Source organism: Myotis myotis, unplaced genomic scaffold, assembly GCF_014108235.1.
Source record: "Myotis myotis isolate mMyoMyo1 unplaced genomic scaffold, mMyoMyo1.p scaffold_m19_p_9, whole genome shotgun sequence".
Lineage (NCBI taxonomy): Eukaryota > Metazoa > Chordata > Mammalia > Chiroptera > Vespertilionidae > Myotis > Myotis myotis.
Window position 1 is genome coordinate 81,462,462 of NW_023416401.1, and position 16,076 is coordinate 81,478,537.

General features: G+C 51.1%; 1 protein-coding gene across 3 annotated transcripts in view; it reads right to left on the reverse strand.

Moving 5' to 3' along the window:
• Positions 1–16,076, reverse strand: part of NINL (ninein like) — a 107,554-nt gene that overhangs the window by 20,390 nt on the left and 71,088 nt on the right. For all 3 annotated transcript variants that reach the window (XM_036322941.1, XM_036322942.1, XM_036322943.1), the window contains 3 exons: positions 12,104–12,233; positions 8,596–8,705; positions 7,270–7,616 (listed from right to left, as the gene is read on the reverse strand). In XM_036322941.1, the coding sequence (XP_036178834.1) occupies positions 7,270–7,616; positions 8,596–8,705; positions 12,104–12,233 (587 nt within the window). The remainder of the gene's footprint in view (positions 1–7,269; positions 7,617–8,595; positions 8,706–12,103; positions 12,234–16,076) is intronic.

Consider the following 16,076-nt stretch of genomic DNA (forward strand, 5'->3'; position numbering starts at 1 on the left):
GTGCAACACTGTGAATGTTTAACGCCACTGATTTATACACTTAAAATGATCAATTTTTACTGACAAAAATTAACTTAAAAACTGCAACACTGTGAATGTTTAACACCACTGATTTATACACTTAAAATGATTGATTTTTACTGACAAAAATTAACTTAAAAACTGATACACTCTCTTAGATGAAAGGAAATTAAAGAGATGTGATAACTAAATGCATAGCAGAATCCTTGGTTGGGTCTGGAGGGTATGAACAATAGAGAACATATTGAGCCCTAGCTGATTTGGCTCAGTGGGATAGAGCGGACTGAAGGGTCCTGAGTTCGATTCTGGTCAAGGGTACATGTCCGGGTTGTGGCTCAATCCCCAGTAGGGGGCATGCAGGAGGCAGCCGATCAATGATTCTTTCTCATCATTGATGTTTCTATCTCTCTCTCCCTTCCTCTCTGAAATCAATAAAAATATATTTTTTAAAAAAGTTTTTTTTAAAAAAAGAACATATTGAAACAATTAGGGATAACTGAACATGGAGTGTAAATTAAAAATAGCATTGAATTTATGTTAAATTTCCCATATCTGATCATGATATTGTGGATATATAGGAGAATGTCCTTGTTCTTACAAAATAGCATGCTGAAGTATTTAGCAATAAAGTGTCTGCAATAATGTCTGCAATTATCTCAAATTCATAAAAAATAAAAAGGGTGTGCATATGGATGTGCAGTGCAAAAGAGAGAGAGATGGAGAGAGGGGGTGGGAAGGGGCGACGACCATCCCTGCTGTTCTCTAAACTGCTGGCAGAGATTCTTTCACGACCCAAATCTGGTCATGTCACTCTAGACAGTGGTTCTCAACCTTGGCTGCACGTTAGAATCACCTGGGAATCTTGTTAAAATCCTGATTTCTGGGCCTCATCCTCCGGAAATTCTGTTTCTTTGTTACTAATGTTGTGGCCCCACCCCATAACAAAGACAGTGGCTATAAGACCACACACTGTAGTTGTGGCCAAGGCCCCACTGGCTGGGGACAGACCTGCCCCCACAGAGCAGGAGCCGAGGCTGGGGGCCCAGCTCGGGATAAAGGATGCTGGTGGTCTCCTGCTGGGGGTGCCTGCTCCCTAGGCTCTCAGTGGCTCCTGACACAGGTGTCCCTTCCTCCTGCAGCAACCTTCTCCAAAAGACACCAGCCCCTCGGTTTTGGGATCCGCCCCCGTCTCTTCACCCAACCACCCTCTACAGGGGACAGTACCAAAGGCTCCTCAAAAGTAATGGAATCCCACCCCCTTTCTTCTCCCTTCCTGGTGGCATTTCCTGGGAGTTCTTTAATTGCTCTGTGACCCATTTCCAACCTCCCTGCCCATATCCCATCCACCCATAACCCATCAATTCAGTCTCCAGCTTCTGCTGGTCAACGTCCCGCACCTCTGCGGCCATCACTATGGCCCAGCCACCGTCACCTCCTGCCTCGGCAGCTGCAGCAGCCACCTCCTCGGCCCTCTCCTCCACTGCTGTGCCCAGTCCAGCCCCCAGCAGCTTGCTCTTAGGAAGCCCTCCCATTCCCATTAGAGCAGGCAACTGCCCACCTTCCCCTCGAACAGACTGTCTCCTCACACTGCAGATCCCTCTAACCCAGCGGTTCTCAACCTGTGAGTCGCCAACCTGTGGGTCTTGACCCCTTTGGGGGCTGAATGACCCTTTCATAGGGTCGCCTAAGACCATCGGAAAACACATGTATAATTACATATTGTTTTTGTGATTAATCACTATGCTTTAATTATGTTCAATTTGTAACAATGAAAATACATCCTGCATATCAGATATTTACATGACGATTCATAACAGTAGCAAAATTACAGTTATGGAGTAGCAACGAAAACAATTTTATGGTTGTGGGTCACCACAATATGAGGAACTGTATTAAAGGGTCGAGGCATTAGGAAGGTTGAGAACCACTGTTCTAACCTGAGACAAGCCTCTTCCCCTGTCAGCCACACAGTAGGTCTCCTCGGCCTGATGGGGGCTAGGCCTGTGCCATGTGGTCTTCCCAGACCTGAACCCCAGCCTCGCAGGAAACCCACAGCTTGAATTTGGGTTGATTCTTTCTATATATTCTCTTAGGATTTCACCACACATGCCTGTGTCCCTGAAAAAATGGACCTGGTTTGAGTGGCATGGCCTTTGTTTCCTCATCTTTTGAAGGATGACGCATTTCCTTTTAACACAGGGACATGCAGGAAGCGTGTGCTTTGCAGTGGGATGGAAGCTCCAAACATCTGTTTTGCTCCCAATTGCAACCCTAACTGTGCTGGCAGATAGTAGGTGCCCCGAAACACTGTTAAACAAGTGGAGACCCTACTGAGATGAACTGTGACCAGCAGTGGGTCCGACAGGCCACGGAATGCGCATGTCAGGGAAGCAGGAAGAGAACAGCGCAGCCTGCCAGGACTTGTCAGTGAGTGGCGGACCACTGGGGGCTGGGGTGGAGAATTCATATAGCACAAATCCGGGCACATGTGTCTGTCCACAGAGAAGCATTTGAAAGGGACGACAGAGTGGGATTCCAGGCGCAGGGCTGCTCTGTGCCCGAGTCCCTGGTATGCGGCTGTGGACTCACACATGGAGCAGGTCCCCAAGGTGCTCGCGCTGGGCCCATGAGTGGCCTGTTTGTGGGGGACTTGCTATGGAACAGCCTCAATGGTAAGCTCATGTTCATACATTCATCTCATGCTTCTTGCCCCTGCTTTTTTTTGTTCATTCTCACTCAAGGATTTTTTTCCATTGCTTTTCAGAGAGAGAGAGTGAACGGGAGGGAAGGAGAGAGAGGATGAGAGGAACATTGATGTGAGAGAGACACAGCAATTGTTTGCTTCCCTCACACACCCCGACCAGGGATGGGGAATGAACCCACAACCCAGGTACATGCCCTTGACTGGGAATCAAACCTGTGTCTCTTCCATGCCCAGGCCTACGCTCTAACCCCTGAGCAACACCGGCCAGAGCTCCATGCCCTTTTTGAGGTACAGCACCACCCCTCTATGGATAAGGAAACTTGGAAGTCAGGCCCACAAACAAGGTCCCACATTGTTCAGGAACACCCACCTAAGAGGCAGGAGCATGAAGCAATGCCTAGAGGGCAGTGAACAGCCCCTTCAGGACAGGCACCTCCCGGAGGAGGGAGTGTCCAGGGACCTCTAGCACGCTAATATTTTCTTTGTTAAGCTGGGTGGGGTACTGACATTTACTCTTTTAGGTTTATCATAACTCCTACATTACCTTTGATTTTTTTCAATAAAGCAGCTTGTCCATGGTCCCAGCTAGAGGAGCTGGCGCCTGAGCTGGAATGCAGGTCTCCCCACACGCCTGTGATCATGCTCAGACAGCCCGCGTCTGCTGTGAACCAGGATCACCTGCTTGGACAAATGACACAGGACCCCAGGCAGCTTCCATCTCCACATGAAGCAGGCACCTCCCAGGTGGGACCCAATGGCTCTGCATGCGGAGCAGTGACCATGTCACTCAGTCGCTGTGGCATGCAAGTGCCCACACCTCCCAGGGCAGCCCTGTCTCCCGAGGAGCCAGAAGAGCACCTGGAGCCGTGCTCTGCAGCATCGAGAAAGACCTAGAACTCCAGGCTTCTGAGAAAGAGCATGTGCCGGCCTGCGTCCCTCAGGGGAGCCTGGAGGAGGACCTGGCTGCACACCTGGGCTCTCTGTACCTTGCCAACAGACGGACATCTCCAGGCCACCTCCCCACCTTGGGGTGCCCCTGAAGGCACTGGCTGCAGCAGTCTCAGGGCCTGTTGGGGCACCCTGCCCAGCCCTGTCGCTGCAAGCCCACACACAGCAGCAGAGGGGCACTTTCCTTAATGGACGGCCTCCTCTGCTGCTGCCCCAACAGCACAGAAACCTGCCGTTCAAGGACAATGCCTGGTATACACACTGGTGGGCGCAGTGGTGCATCCTGCACAGGTGGAAGAGGGCGCAGGTGACCAAGGATGAAAAGGGGCTCCGGGCACAGTGTCTTGTCTTGTGACACCACCAAGAACTTCCTAAGGACAAGGGCAAGGGACACCAGAGCCAGCTGAGATAGCCCTCTGCCCCCTCCTGGGAGCCTGGTGACCTGGGGGTGCCTGAGGTCGAGTTTGGGCTTAGGACCCCTGCACAAGCACCTCCTCAGCAGCTGCGAGCTGGGGGGGGGGGGGGGGGGAAGGCACATGTGCAGTTAGTGAGAGGTTAGAGGGTGTAACTTGCCATTCTGAAAATGGGAGACACCACACCTGTTGTTTTCTCTTGAATCTGCTTTTTTCTCAAGAGCCCGAATAACATCTTCCAGGTACGGAAGTTTGGTTTTCCTGTCATTCTTCTCTTTCAGGGCCACTTCAGCCTCTGCCTCCCCCAGGGCATCGAGCTCTTCCTGCCCAGCCACCCAGGGGCCAGTGAGCCTGGGTGGGCTCGAGGTGCCCCTCCTGGCCTTTCCCCACTGTGCTGCAGCCCCACTCCAGGGTGGTCTCACCGCACTAGGCCTGCCCCACGGTCCCAGCAGGGGTTGGCCCCCTGCTCAGGTTCCCAGGCCGCTCCTTGACAACAGCCCACTGCCTCTTAGTGTCCCCCTAGCCCAGTGATGGCGAACCTATGACACGCGTGACAGAGGTGACACACAAACTCACTTTTTTGGTTGATTTTTCTTTGTTAAGTGGCATTTAAATATATAAAATAAATATCAAAAATATAAGTCTTTGTTTTACTATGGTTGCAAATATCAAAAAATTTCTATATGTGACACGGCACCAGAGTTAAGTTAGGGTTTTTCAAAATGCTGACACGCCGAGCTCAAAAGGTTCGCCATCACTGCCCTAGCCTACCCTCTGGGACTCAGTCCACCCTTTGTTCCCTGGGTTTCAGGTTGGCTCAGGCCGGCTGGGCCATCAGAAGGCATTAGGTCCTCAGGGACCCCTCGCCTGTGGTAGCAGAAGCCACCTTCTTGGGGTTGAGCACACTCCAACTGCGCTCTCTGAGGCTGACACTCTTTGAGGGCATTCTGGGTGCCAGGGCAGGGAGCAGGCTTTCCACCTGCTTCCTAAAGGTGAGCTCCACCCTCATGGGTAAAAGACTTGCAGAGCTGTGCCTGCTCTTCACTCATCCACACCTGCAGCTGAGTGGCTGCTGTGTACAGCGTGTGAGGATCTCCCTTTCCCTTTCTTCCCTTTGCTCCTTCTCCATGTCAAGCTGCTGTCATCTCTCTCACCTGCAGCAGATGTTTCTGCAGCATCCCTTCCTTCTGCTCATGTTGTGTGAATAAGTTCTTACAGTGGGAGGCCAGCTGGGCTTCCATCCTTGTGAGCTTTGGGTTCAGCTCAACTTTGGCCTCTTTTCTATAGAAACAGGAGTCACAGGCCCTGCAGCTGCAGCTCTAAGCCCCAGAACTTCCGGTCTCGTTAGAAAGACTACAGGCTTTTCTTCTTCTGGCCTCAGGCCTCCTCTCTGCTTGGCTGGCTTTATCCCCTCTCACTTCCAGGGCACCTGGGCTTCCCAGGCCCTAGGACTCTTAGAGAGGCCGCAGGACTATCTCTCACTATGGCTGGGTTCCACATGCAGAAGCTAACACAGATGCCATTCACCAGGTGACAGATGAATGCAAGTTGATTAAAAATGAACAATTAAAATGCAGTCCCTTAGTTGCCCAGGCCACATATCCATGCTCAGCAGCATGTGAGGCTGGCGGCGGCCTTCGCACCCAGCAGACACAGGGATGTCCCTCGTCGCAGGAAGTTGCGGACAGCCCGGCCTGGTCTTAGTCAGCTGAATGAAACGCACCCACAGTCAAACTGCCCTGGAAAACTCTGTCAGGGGCTGAGCCTGAGGCCTTGGCAGCTGGGAGAACTGAGTCAAAGCTGAGATGAGGGCCACATGAGGGCACCAAGCCTGGGACAGGAGTGCTCTCTGCTTCTGCCAATGAAGGCCTGAGCCAGACAGACGGTGAGCAGCAGGAGATCCTCCCAACAAAGACATCTCGGGCTCGAGATGGGAAGGATGGGCAGGAGGGCACCGCCCTGCCCTGATCCTCTGCTGCCTGGTGGGGTCTGGAGGGAGCTTTGGCCCCGTATCACACAGCTCTTGGGTTTCAGAGAAAATAACAAAGCTCAGGGGAAGCACGTGACTTAAAAATGACTTATCAACCCGGCTGGTATGGCTCATGCACCAAGAGTTCACCAGTTCGATTCCTGGTCAGGGCACATGCTCAGGTTGCTGGCTCAATCCCCAATAGGGGGCATGCAGGAGGCAGCTGATCAGCGATTCTCTCTCATCATTGATATTTTCTCCATCTCCCTTCCTCTCTCTCTAAAAAATCAATAAAACATTTTTTTAAAAAAGACTTATCCCCTCCAGAAGTGTCAGCCAGTCCCTGCAGGCCCGAGGGTGTCATCTGGAGTGGAGGGAGGAAGGGAGCACAGGCGCACCCTGACCAGCACCTCCCCCCTCACCCAGTGGGAGGCATGAACTCCTCAGGAAGGGCCCTGACACCTGCACTCAGTGTGCTGACTGGGGGCATGTCCACTTGGCAACAACATCGGCACCCAAACAGGTCCACACAGAGCCCCCCACGAGGGCAGGTGTGTGATGGGCACCTTCTCCGGGAGTCGTCCGCTCAGCTCTATGCCAACATGTATGGGGTGTGGCCATCCTCTCCTGAGCTGGGAGGATCCAAGACTCCTCGCGGGACAGGGAGGGATGGCTGACCAGCACTGAGCCTGCAATAACTAGTTGCTACTAGTTACACTGTAACAGAAAAGACCACATTCCAGTTTTCCAAATAAGCCTTTTCTCTCCTGTGCTCATATATTTTAGCCTTTTCAAGAATCTCACTAACCCAAATTAATGGTTCTTCCCATTGTTTTAGGGCTTTTAGATCTCTTATCCATCTCCCCGTGTGCTACACCACCATGTCCTAGGAAATTAGAACAAGATATTAAATGATGAAGAACATACTGCCTTTGCTATATCAGACAAGTCTGAGGCAGAAGGTGAAAAACACTGAGATAAAATTCTACAAGGCAGATTGTTTCATGGCCTAAGCTCTGGCTAATACACGTCAAATCTGGAGTAAAAATCCTTATACGATGGCCTGATCTGCCAGTGCTCACCCATCTGCCCTGAGAAGAGCCACCTGGTTTACAGGTGCTGCCCTTCTGCACAGTGTGCACAACCCAATTTCACATTTTGGTTCTTGGCAAGAAACCCCAGACATGAAATCCTGCCGGGACAGGGAGCTGGACCTGAACTGCTGCAGCTCCTGCTGATGCCTCTGGCGCAGCTCCGCCTCCAGCTGCTCCTTCTCCCGGGCCAGCTGCTGCGCCAGGCCAGACAGCGCCTGCGCGTAGCACTGCTCCATCTCCGCCCGCTTCAGCTCGAACGTCCTCTCCAGCTCAGGGCCCTGGCTTGCACTCTGCAGCTGGTCCTGCAGGACCTGGATGACCTCCTGAGATTTCGCGTGGAGCTTCTCCAGGCTGGCTTTCTGGCCCTCCAGCACACCGACCTCACGCTGGAAAGCCTGCTCCATGTCTTTTCTCTTATTTGCAAAGTCCTTTTTCATCATCTCAATTTCTCTTTCATAGCAGCTTACCTGAGAGGAGAAATATGAGCAATGTCGACCAGGAGGTCCCCAAAATGACTCACTGACAATACAACACAGAAGTATGAGGCTGCCAAGTGGCACCGAGAGCAGAGAGCCTAGACCTGCTGAGGTGCAGGGGACAGCCACGCCAGCAATGCCTATGGCTCCCCACGGGCCCAGGTAGCGACAGGCTTTATTTTTCCCGGTAACCTTCCACCAGCCCCACAAAGCAGATCCAGCAGGTGGGGATGGGAGGCTGGAGGCAGCTGGGCAGGTGCCCAGCCGGGAAGCACGAGGAGGGCTGAGGGTGTGACAACACAGAGAACAGGGAGCCTTCATGAGGTTGGCAGGGCAGTTCTGAACTCCTTGGTGGCTCCAATGGGAAGGAATACTATCCAGCCATGGGCAAGGCTACTACAGCAACTACCAGCTAATACCTCCAGGGAACCCACAGGCATCACTGCAAGACAGAGGTGGCCCTGCCTCGCTGCTACTCAAACTCAGACATCTGACCCCTGATAACAAGTCATGGACACCGGCCCTTAGCAAAACCCACAACAATCTAATAACAGAGCAGGAGGCCTGGTCATCTGAGAAGACAGAGCTGGCCAGGCCATGAGGCCATGAAGTACCCCACCAAGGGTAAGTCCCAGGGTTATTTTAGTGTAGAACAAAGCCAGGAGCTGTGATTCCCCAAAGACAGAGCAAGCAGGGAGGTCGGGCCTCAGCAGTGCCTTGTGACACTCCAGACACACATAACCCCATTCCCTCCCACTATTAGTTATTCCTTATGTCCAACTCCCTCCAAAGAGGGCTTGAGGTTGAACATCGATTTTATTTCCCTTTCCCCGCACTTTCCTCCCCTGAGCAGGCTTACTCTGGAGCAGGGGGGCCGGGCGGACGTGTGCAGGTAGCACAGTGAGCAAAGCTTTCAGGCATGCAGCAGGAATTACCCAAACCTCCCTGCGGCCTCCCCATCCCTCCTGACCTTGGTCTCCAGCTGGATCCTGAGGTCTTGGTAATGTTCCTTCACCTGCTCCATCATTATCTCCGTTTCTAGACTCACGGGAGTGGAATCGCCCAGGAAGGAGATGATGCCTGCAAACAAGGCCACTTCTGTTTATGTTCTGCTCGGGTGCCCTGGACCTGGTCCACACCCTCCCATCCGGCATTTGGACGGCACTGCGAATTCCCCCGGATTTCCTCCACCACCCAGGACAGCGCACAGCCTTCCACGAGCACCTTCTGCTGGCGGTGAGGGGAGGCCCTTGCGGATTTCCACGGGTCTGTTCTGCTCCATTCTCAAAGTTGGAGCTCTGAGAAATCAACATTTTGAATCTTTGCCAGAACACAGATTACTCCAAGATATAACTAGGAGATTCCCTGCAAGATTTGCCAGGCCCTTCCATTCCCGAAAAGATGCTGCACATGGTACAGGTATTGCACCCTAAATTGTGTTCCCTGACCCAGGTACACAGAAAACCTGCGAAGACAGAAAAAAAGTGTAACCTGGAGCACAGACAAACCTCCGTGACAGTCAGTGCTTTATGATGAGGCATGTACACCACACATGCCCCACATACAGGTCATGTGGGGTTTCAGCAAATAAGTCAAGAATGGAGTGAAATGCTTGTGGAGTCAAGGTTCTGCGAGATCACAGGAAGCGACATTTTCTTTTCTTCTTTTTTTAAATATATATTTATTAATTTCAGAGAGGAAGGGAGAGGGAGAGAGAGAGAGAAACATCAATGATGAGAATCACTGATCGGCTGCCTCCTGCACGCCCCCTACTGGGGATCAAGCCCGCAACCTGAGCATGTGCTCTTGACTGGAATTGAACCAGAGACCCTTAGGTCCGCAGGCCGACGCTCTATCCACTGAGTCAAACCAGCTAGGGCGGGAAGCAACATTTTCTTCCAGAAGATCCTCCTCACTGACAATGTCAGACATCTGGGCAGCTCATTTTAATGGGCCACCTGTAGGCCCACAAGTTCTGCCAGCTCTCCAGGGTACCAGGCATTCCAAACATTGTGTATGTGGGGGATACACCACAGGGTTCCCTCAGAATGTGGGAGTTGGCCAGTGCCAGGGTTTCATCTGTGCTGGTCCAGGGGTCAGAAAACCGAGAGGAAAAGACATATTCCCTAATCGCACCATCTCCCATTTCCCAAATCATTTTCCATGGAAAAAAAAAAACAAACTGACAGACTCAGAGACATGGGCTGGAAACCCAAGATAAGCACCCCAGGAAAGAAGGCAATTCAATGCCCTGACAGCCAGAAGCTGCCATCTGGGTCTGGCCAATGGGCACAGGTAAATGGGCACCACCAGGAGCTGCTCCAGCTGAATGCCCTGAATGCCCGGCCACCATAACCCACATGGCCTCCTCTCTGTAACGCCGCCATTGTGACTGTCCCCTATGGCAGCAGCCAGACCCCTCCTCCCTTGAGGAGGCTGATGGAACCTCTACAACCAGATGCAGGGGTGAAGGGGAAGGAAAAGGCCCCAGCTGGAGATTGTTTTAGTTTTATCAGTGACACACAAAGTGGGGGACTGCTTAGAGTGCCACATCCTGAGACCTGGACAAGGACAACACTGGCATAGTACCCCAGCTCTGCATGCCCTTCGCTACAGGAACACTTGGCTCCTGATGAGAGTCATACACCCCGTGCAGCTCAGCCTCCACCAGTGCCCACCTGGCCGGACATCACACCTGGCCCGGGATCTGGTAACACCCGATGAGCTGGCCACACCCTCCACCCACCCAGCTGAGGGCAGTCAGGGCTATGGGTCTCAGAAGCCAGCAGATTCCAGTAAAGAAGCTGCAGGTGAGGGGTTTCTTTAGCGGCCAAGGAAGCTGGGCCCACGTGCACAGAAAACCCACGCGGTTCCTGTGGAGGTTCCCATACGACTCTCTTGAGCACACACTTTCTTGTTTTATTAAGTAAGCTTTTCCCTAGCAATATGGGAAACTCTGAGTGCTCTCGGGGCTACAGATGGGAGCATGTTCTCTGAGGAGCTTTTTGATCGATGGAAGCAATCAGGTTGCTGGGGCAGTCCCTGTGGTCCTGACTCCCAGGGGCAGCAGCAGGCGTGAAGCCACATATGTCATGTGACCCTGCATGGCACCCGCCTGGACAATTGCCAGGAAGGGTAGCAACCAGCCATAACCACCCTGTCCTCCAAAAGGACCACAGAAACCTCAAGCATAGCTCCAGCATCTGAAACTCCACCCCCAGCCTGATCTCAAAAGGAGCCCAAACACTTAACCACACACAGGGCCTCAGGGCCTCTTGGAGCCCAGAGCTCATCCCAAGTCTATGGCTTGTTTAGGAAGCATGAAGCCTGGTCTTTCTCAAGTTACAGCTTCAAAATGCAGCTCTGTGTTGAGCAGGTGGGGTCACTTCCAGAGTATAGCAGGGAATAAAAACTTTATTCTACTCGACTAACCATGAAATGGAAGTAGAATAGAATGTACAAACAAACTGATAAAAGGAGCTCACACACTGAGTGTCCTTATAAGCACACTGCAGGCATCAGCAGTCCCAGCTCCTGCTTGTACAGAAATGGCCTTGACCACGACTTCGGTTGGCGCAGATCGTCCGACTGCAGGAATCTGCTGGCACTGGCAGTTCCAGTGTGCTGACAACAATGATCCATATCGTGACCAGCAAGGACACTGCCCGCACGTCCACGGCCCCTCCTCCTGACCGCTTTGTCCTGCTTCCCGCTCCCTCCCTATAAAACTCTGCCTGTACCGAGAGGCTGAGGTGGGCTTTGCCGCAAACTCCCCATTTTCTCAGGTGATCGACACTTGAATAAACCTCTTTCCCTTTTCACCAGGTTCTGTCTCATGAGTTTGGCTTTCTTGGCAGAAGGCAACCAGCCTGGGATTTGGCTTCAAGAGCTCGAGGGAGATGCTATCCACATAACCCAGGCGGTGAACACCAAGTAAGGTCCGCCTCAGTCCACGCGAGGCCCCTGTGAATACGGGGAGTCCCTGACACATTCACATGATTTAGTGCCTTCCCTTTCTAAGAGCTGTCACAGACCTGTGACAACCCCCCTGCTTACCCCAGAACTCCGCTTCCCTTTTCTAGATGACCATCTCTGCATCTGGCACGTGCTGACCACTCACCTGGATCCCCTGGGTACCTCTCACAACACTGGAGAGTCACTTGGATGCATCTACCCTACGGTCATACATCCTACTCAAATGGTAAAGCCCTCGCCCTCCTTGACCTCTCTCTGGGCTCTGGGTGTTGTGTCAACCTCTAGCCTTGGGTTACTGGCCCTTCTCCCACATGCGGCAATCGGAGGGGCACGTGACCACCTGGAGGCTGGGCTGGGCCTGATGTGCTGTGAAGCCGGCCTGCCCAGCACTGTGCTCCCTGGAACCAAAGGCGGCCTGTGCAGCAGAGGTAGGTAGAAGCCCACTGCCCCCACCATCCCCAGCAGGAGCACATCACTGCCAACTCCCAGGACTCGGCTCCTACCTGCTCGGCCATGTCGAGAGAGCAGACGTCCATTTGGCTGTGCATGGGGCTGGCCGCGCCAACTCTGGGGCAACTGTGCCCGCAGACCCTCCACCGCAGCCTGCAGCTCGTCGTTGCTGTCCTGCAGGTCCTGTGGGGCAGAGCCAGACACCTCTTCCAGATACTGTGACCACTGGCATGGAGACTGGGCCACCCAGGGAACAGCTAAGCCCAGTGCCTGGAGCAACCAGCTGGGCCTAAGTAAGCCACACATTTTGGGGGCAGGGGAGGTCCTGAAGACCTGCCCACAGACAGGCAAAGGTGTGAGGGGTTGGTGCACGTCTCCATCCATTTGGGATGCTATAACAAAAATACCATATTGGGGGCTTAAAAACAACAGAAATTTCTCTCTCAGTGTTTTGGCTTCCTTTTTAATCCTTACCTGAGGACATGCTTAAAGAGAGGAATGAAGAGAGAGAGAGAGAGAGAGAGAGAGAGAGAGAGAGAGAGAGAGAGAGAGAGAGTTATGTGAGAGAAAAACATCGATTGATTGCCTTCTGTGCCTTCTGTACATGCCCAGGCTGCCGATCAGAACTGCACCGCACGTATGTGCCCTGACCGGGAATCAAACTGGCAACCTTTTGGTGTACAGGATGACACTCAACCAACTGAGGCACTCTGGCTGGGCAAGCTCTCAGGGTTTTGGAGGCTAGAAGTGATGAGTCCCTTTTATTAAAGCACTAATCCCCTTCTCTGGGCTCACCCTCACAACCTCCCAAAGGCCCCACCTCCTAACACCACCACGGTGGGGGAATAGGGTTCAACGTATGAATTTAGGGGAACACAAACATTCAGTATGTGGAAATACAGGAAAAAAAACCTGCATTTGGGGTTTCTGACCAAGGATATGCTACTCCATTATGGTGTCCACTCAAGACAACAGTGAAAACATTTAAAAATATATTTTATTGATTTTTTACAGAGAGGAAGGGAGAGAGATAGAGAGTTAGAAACATCGATGAGAGAGAAACATCGATCAGCTGCCTCCTGCACATTTCCCACTGGGGATGTGCCCGCAACCCAGGTACATGCCCTTGACCAGAATCGAACCTGGGACCTTTCAGTCCGCAGGCCGACGTTCTATCCACTGAGCCAAACGGGTTTCAGCACACAGTGAAAACATTTAACTGCAAATAATCTCTAAGGAGGATCTGACTAATCTTTTACACTCCCTTTTACCAAAGGCAGCCTTGCCAAGAGAACTGAGGCTGAGAGAAAAAAAGAGAAAAAAACCAAAAAAGCAAAAAAGCTAAAATGATAGTTAAATAGAAAGGGGATTTGACAACAAGGGAAGGGATGGTTTCCTTGCTAACAAATGTCCTGGTTAAACAATAAAAGGAAACTCCAAGCAGTGACTTTGAAAAGACTGGGTGACGCACATCAGGGAAGGTACAAGGTTACCTGTACTTCTGGAGACTGACTTTAATGTCCTCAGCCAAGAGGCAGAGACCCCAGCCCCTCTGCCAGTACACCAAGCACCCAGATCTAGGTCTGTGATACCTCGTATAAGAAACCAGGATGCCGTGGAGAAGTGACTGGTCCAGGGCAAGTGCAGGTAAAGTGCAAGATGAGTCTGCAGCACCTTATGATGCTAGAAAGTATGGAACTAATCAATAAAACAAAACAAATGATGGAGACATGCCTCAAGGACGTGGCTGCAAGCTAGAAGACACTCCCATTGGCCAAATCTTACACAATCTGAGCTCCAAAATAATTAGACTTAGAAATGAATTACAAACTACTGGGGGGAAATGGGAATTCATGAGTCCAAGCCAATAGATATCTAGATAGATAGCTAGCTAGCTAGCTAGATAGATAGATAGATAGATAGATAGATAGATGATAGATAGATAGATAGATGATAGATAGATAGATAGAAAGAAAGATCAGACTTCTCTGGCTTTCAGTAGAATGCCAAGGGCCACTGCCAGATGTGGGGAATGGGTGCTGAAGTTGGAAAATTGTCATTTGCAATCATCATGGTAAAGACTGGAGTGGGCAAGAATTATCAATGGATACTAAATCCAAGGAAAATATAGATGAATAGCAGGATATTGCATGTTCTTAAAATGCCTCCCCACTGCTGCTTACTAGTTACTACCAGTAATTATACAGTGGAAAAATCAGGTAATGCCTTGACCAAGAGAACAAAATTAACATCACCTATGCTGTCCAGCTGAGAATGTGTAACTTCAACTTAATCCAAAGGAAGTATCAGAAAAACACAAAATGAGCCCAGCCGGTGTGGCTCGGTGCACCAGGAGGATGCAGGTTCGATTCCAGGTCCAGGGTTTTAGGCTACATCCCCTGTGGGGGGAGGTGCAGGAGTCAGCCGATCTATGTTGATGTTTCTCTTTCATTGATGTTTCTATCTCTCTCTCCCCCTCTCCCTTCCTCTCTCTTTAAAGTCAATTTAAATAAAACACCAATTTTTAACAAAAGAAAGAAAAACACAAAATGAAGAAGTTTCTATTAAAAGGGAGGGGGGGCGGGGGGATAAAATGGACACATATGTAATACCCTTTGTAATATTTTAAGCAATAAAAATAAAATAAGGAGGAACCAAGATGGCGGCATAGGTTAACGCCGGAGTTTGCTGCTTTGAACAACTACTTCAAAAGTGAAACCAAAAAACGGAAGGGACATCACCCAGAACCACAGGAACGCTGGCTGAGTGGAAGTCCTACAACTAGGAGGAAAGAGAAACGCATATGGACACTCAGAGGAGGCGCAGTGCTGAAGTCAAATTCTGAGGTGCGGAGTGCGCGGAGCGGGCTGGCGGCAGAGGGCGCGGTTGGCGTTTTCAATCGGGAGGGAGTCGCAGACTCTGAGCTCCAGATACAGGCGAGTCTTTAGGGACCCAGACTCAAACGGGAGAAGCGGGACTGTCTGGCTTCGGTCAGAGCGAGTGCAGCTTTCTCTCCGAGCTTTGCAGCGGGTGCTGGGACTCAGAGAGGCAGAGCCCCTGGGGACAGGACTGAGAGCCGCCATAACTGCTCTCTCCGGCCCACCCTGTTGATCCTGTGCGACCCGCCCCGCCCAAGCCCTGCACAGAGGCATTTGCCGGATAGCCTCAGGCAAAGGCTAGATTAGCACCTCCCTAGAGGACAGAAGTTCTCTCACTGCTGACACAGCTGATTCTCATAGCCACTTGGCCTGGAGGTCAAACCCTCCCTGGAATTAGCTACAACAATCAAGATTTAACTATAAGACTGCGCACAAAGACCACTAGGGGGTGCACCAAGGAAGCATAACAAAATGCGGAGACAAAGAAACAGGACAAAATTGTCAATGGAAGATATAGAGTTCAGAACCACACTTTTAAAGTCTCTCAAGAACTGTTTAGAAGCCGCCGATAAACTTAATGAGATCTACAAGAAAACTAATGAGACCCTCGATCTTATATTGGGGAACCAACTAGAAATTAAGCATACACGGACTGAAATAACGAATATTATACAGACTCCCGACAGCAGACCAGAGGAGCGCAAGAATCAAGTCAATGATTTGAAATGCGAGGAAGCAAAAAACACCCAACCGGAAAAGCAAAATGAAAAAAGAATCCAAAAATGCGAGGATAGTGTAAGGAGCCTCTGGGACAGCTTCAAGCGTACCAACATCCGAATTATAGGGGTGCCAGAAGATGAGAGAGAGAGCAAGATATTGAAAACCTATTTGAAGAAATAATGACAGAAAACTTCCCCCACCTGGTGAAAGAAATGGACTTACAGGTCCAAGAAGCGCGGAGAACCCCAAACAAAAGGAATCCAAAGAGGACCACACCAAGACACATCATCATTAAAATGCCAAGAGCAAAAGATAAAGAGAGAATCTTAAAAACAGCAAGAGAAAGAAACTCAGTTACCTACAAGGGAATACCCATACGACTGTCAGCTGATTTCTCAACAGAAACTTTGCAGGCCAGACGGGAGTG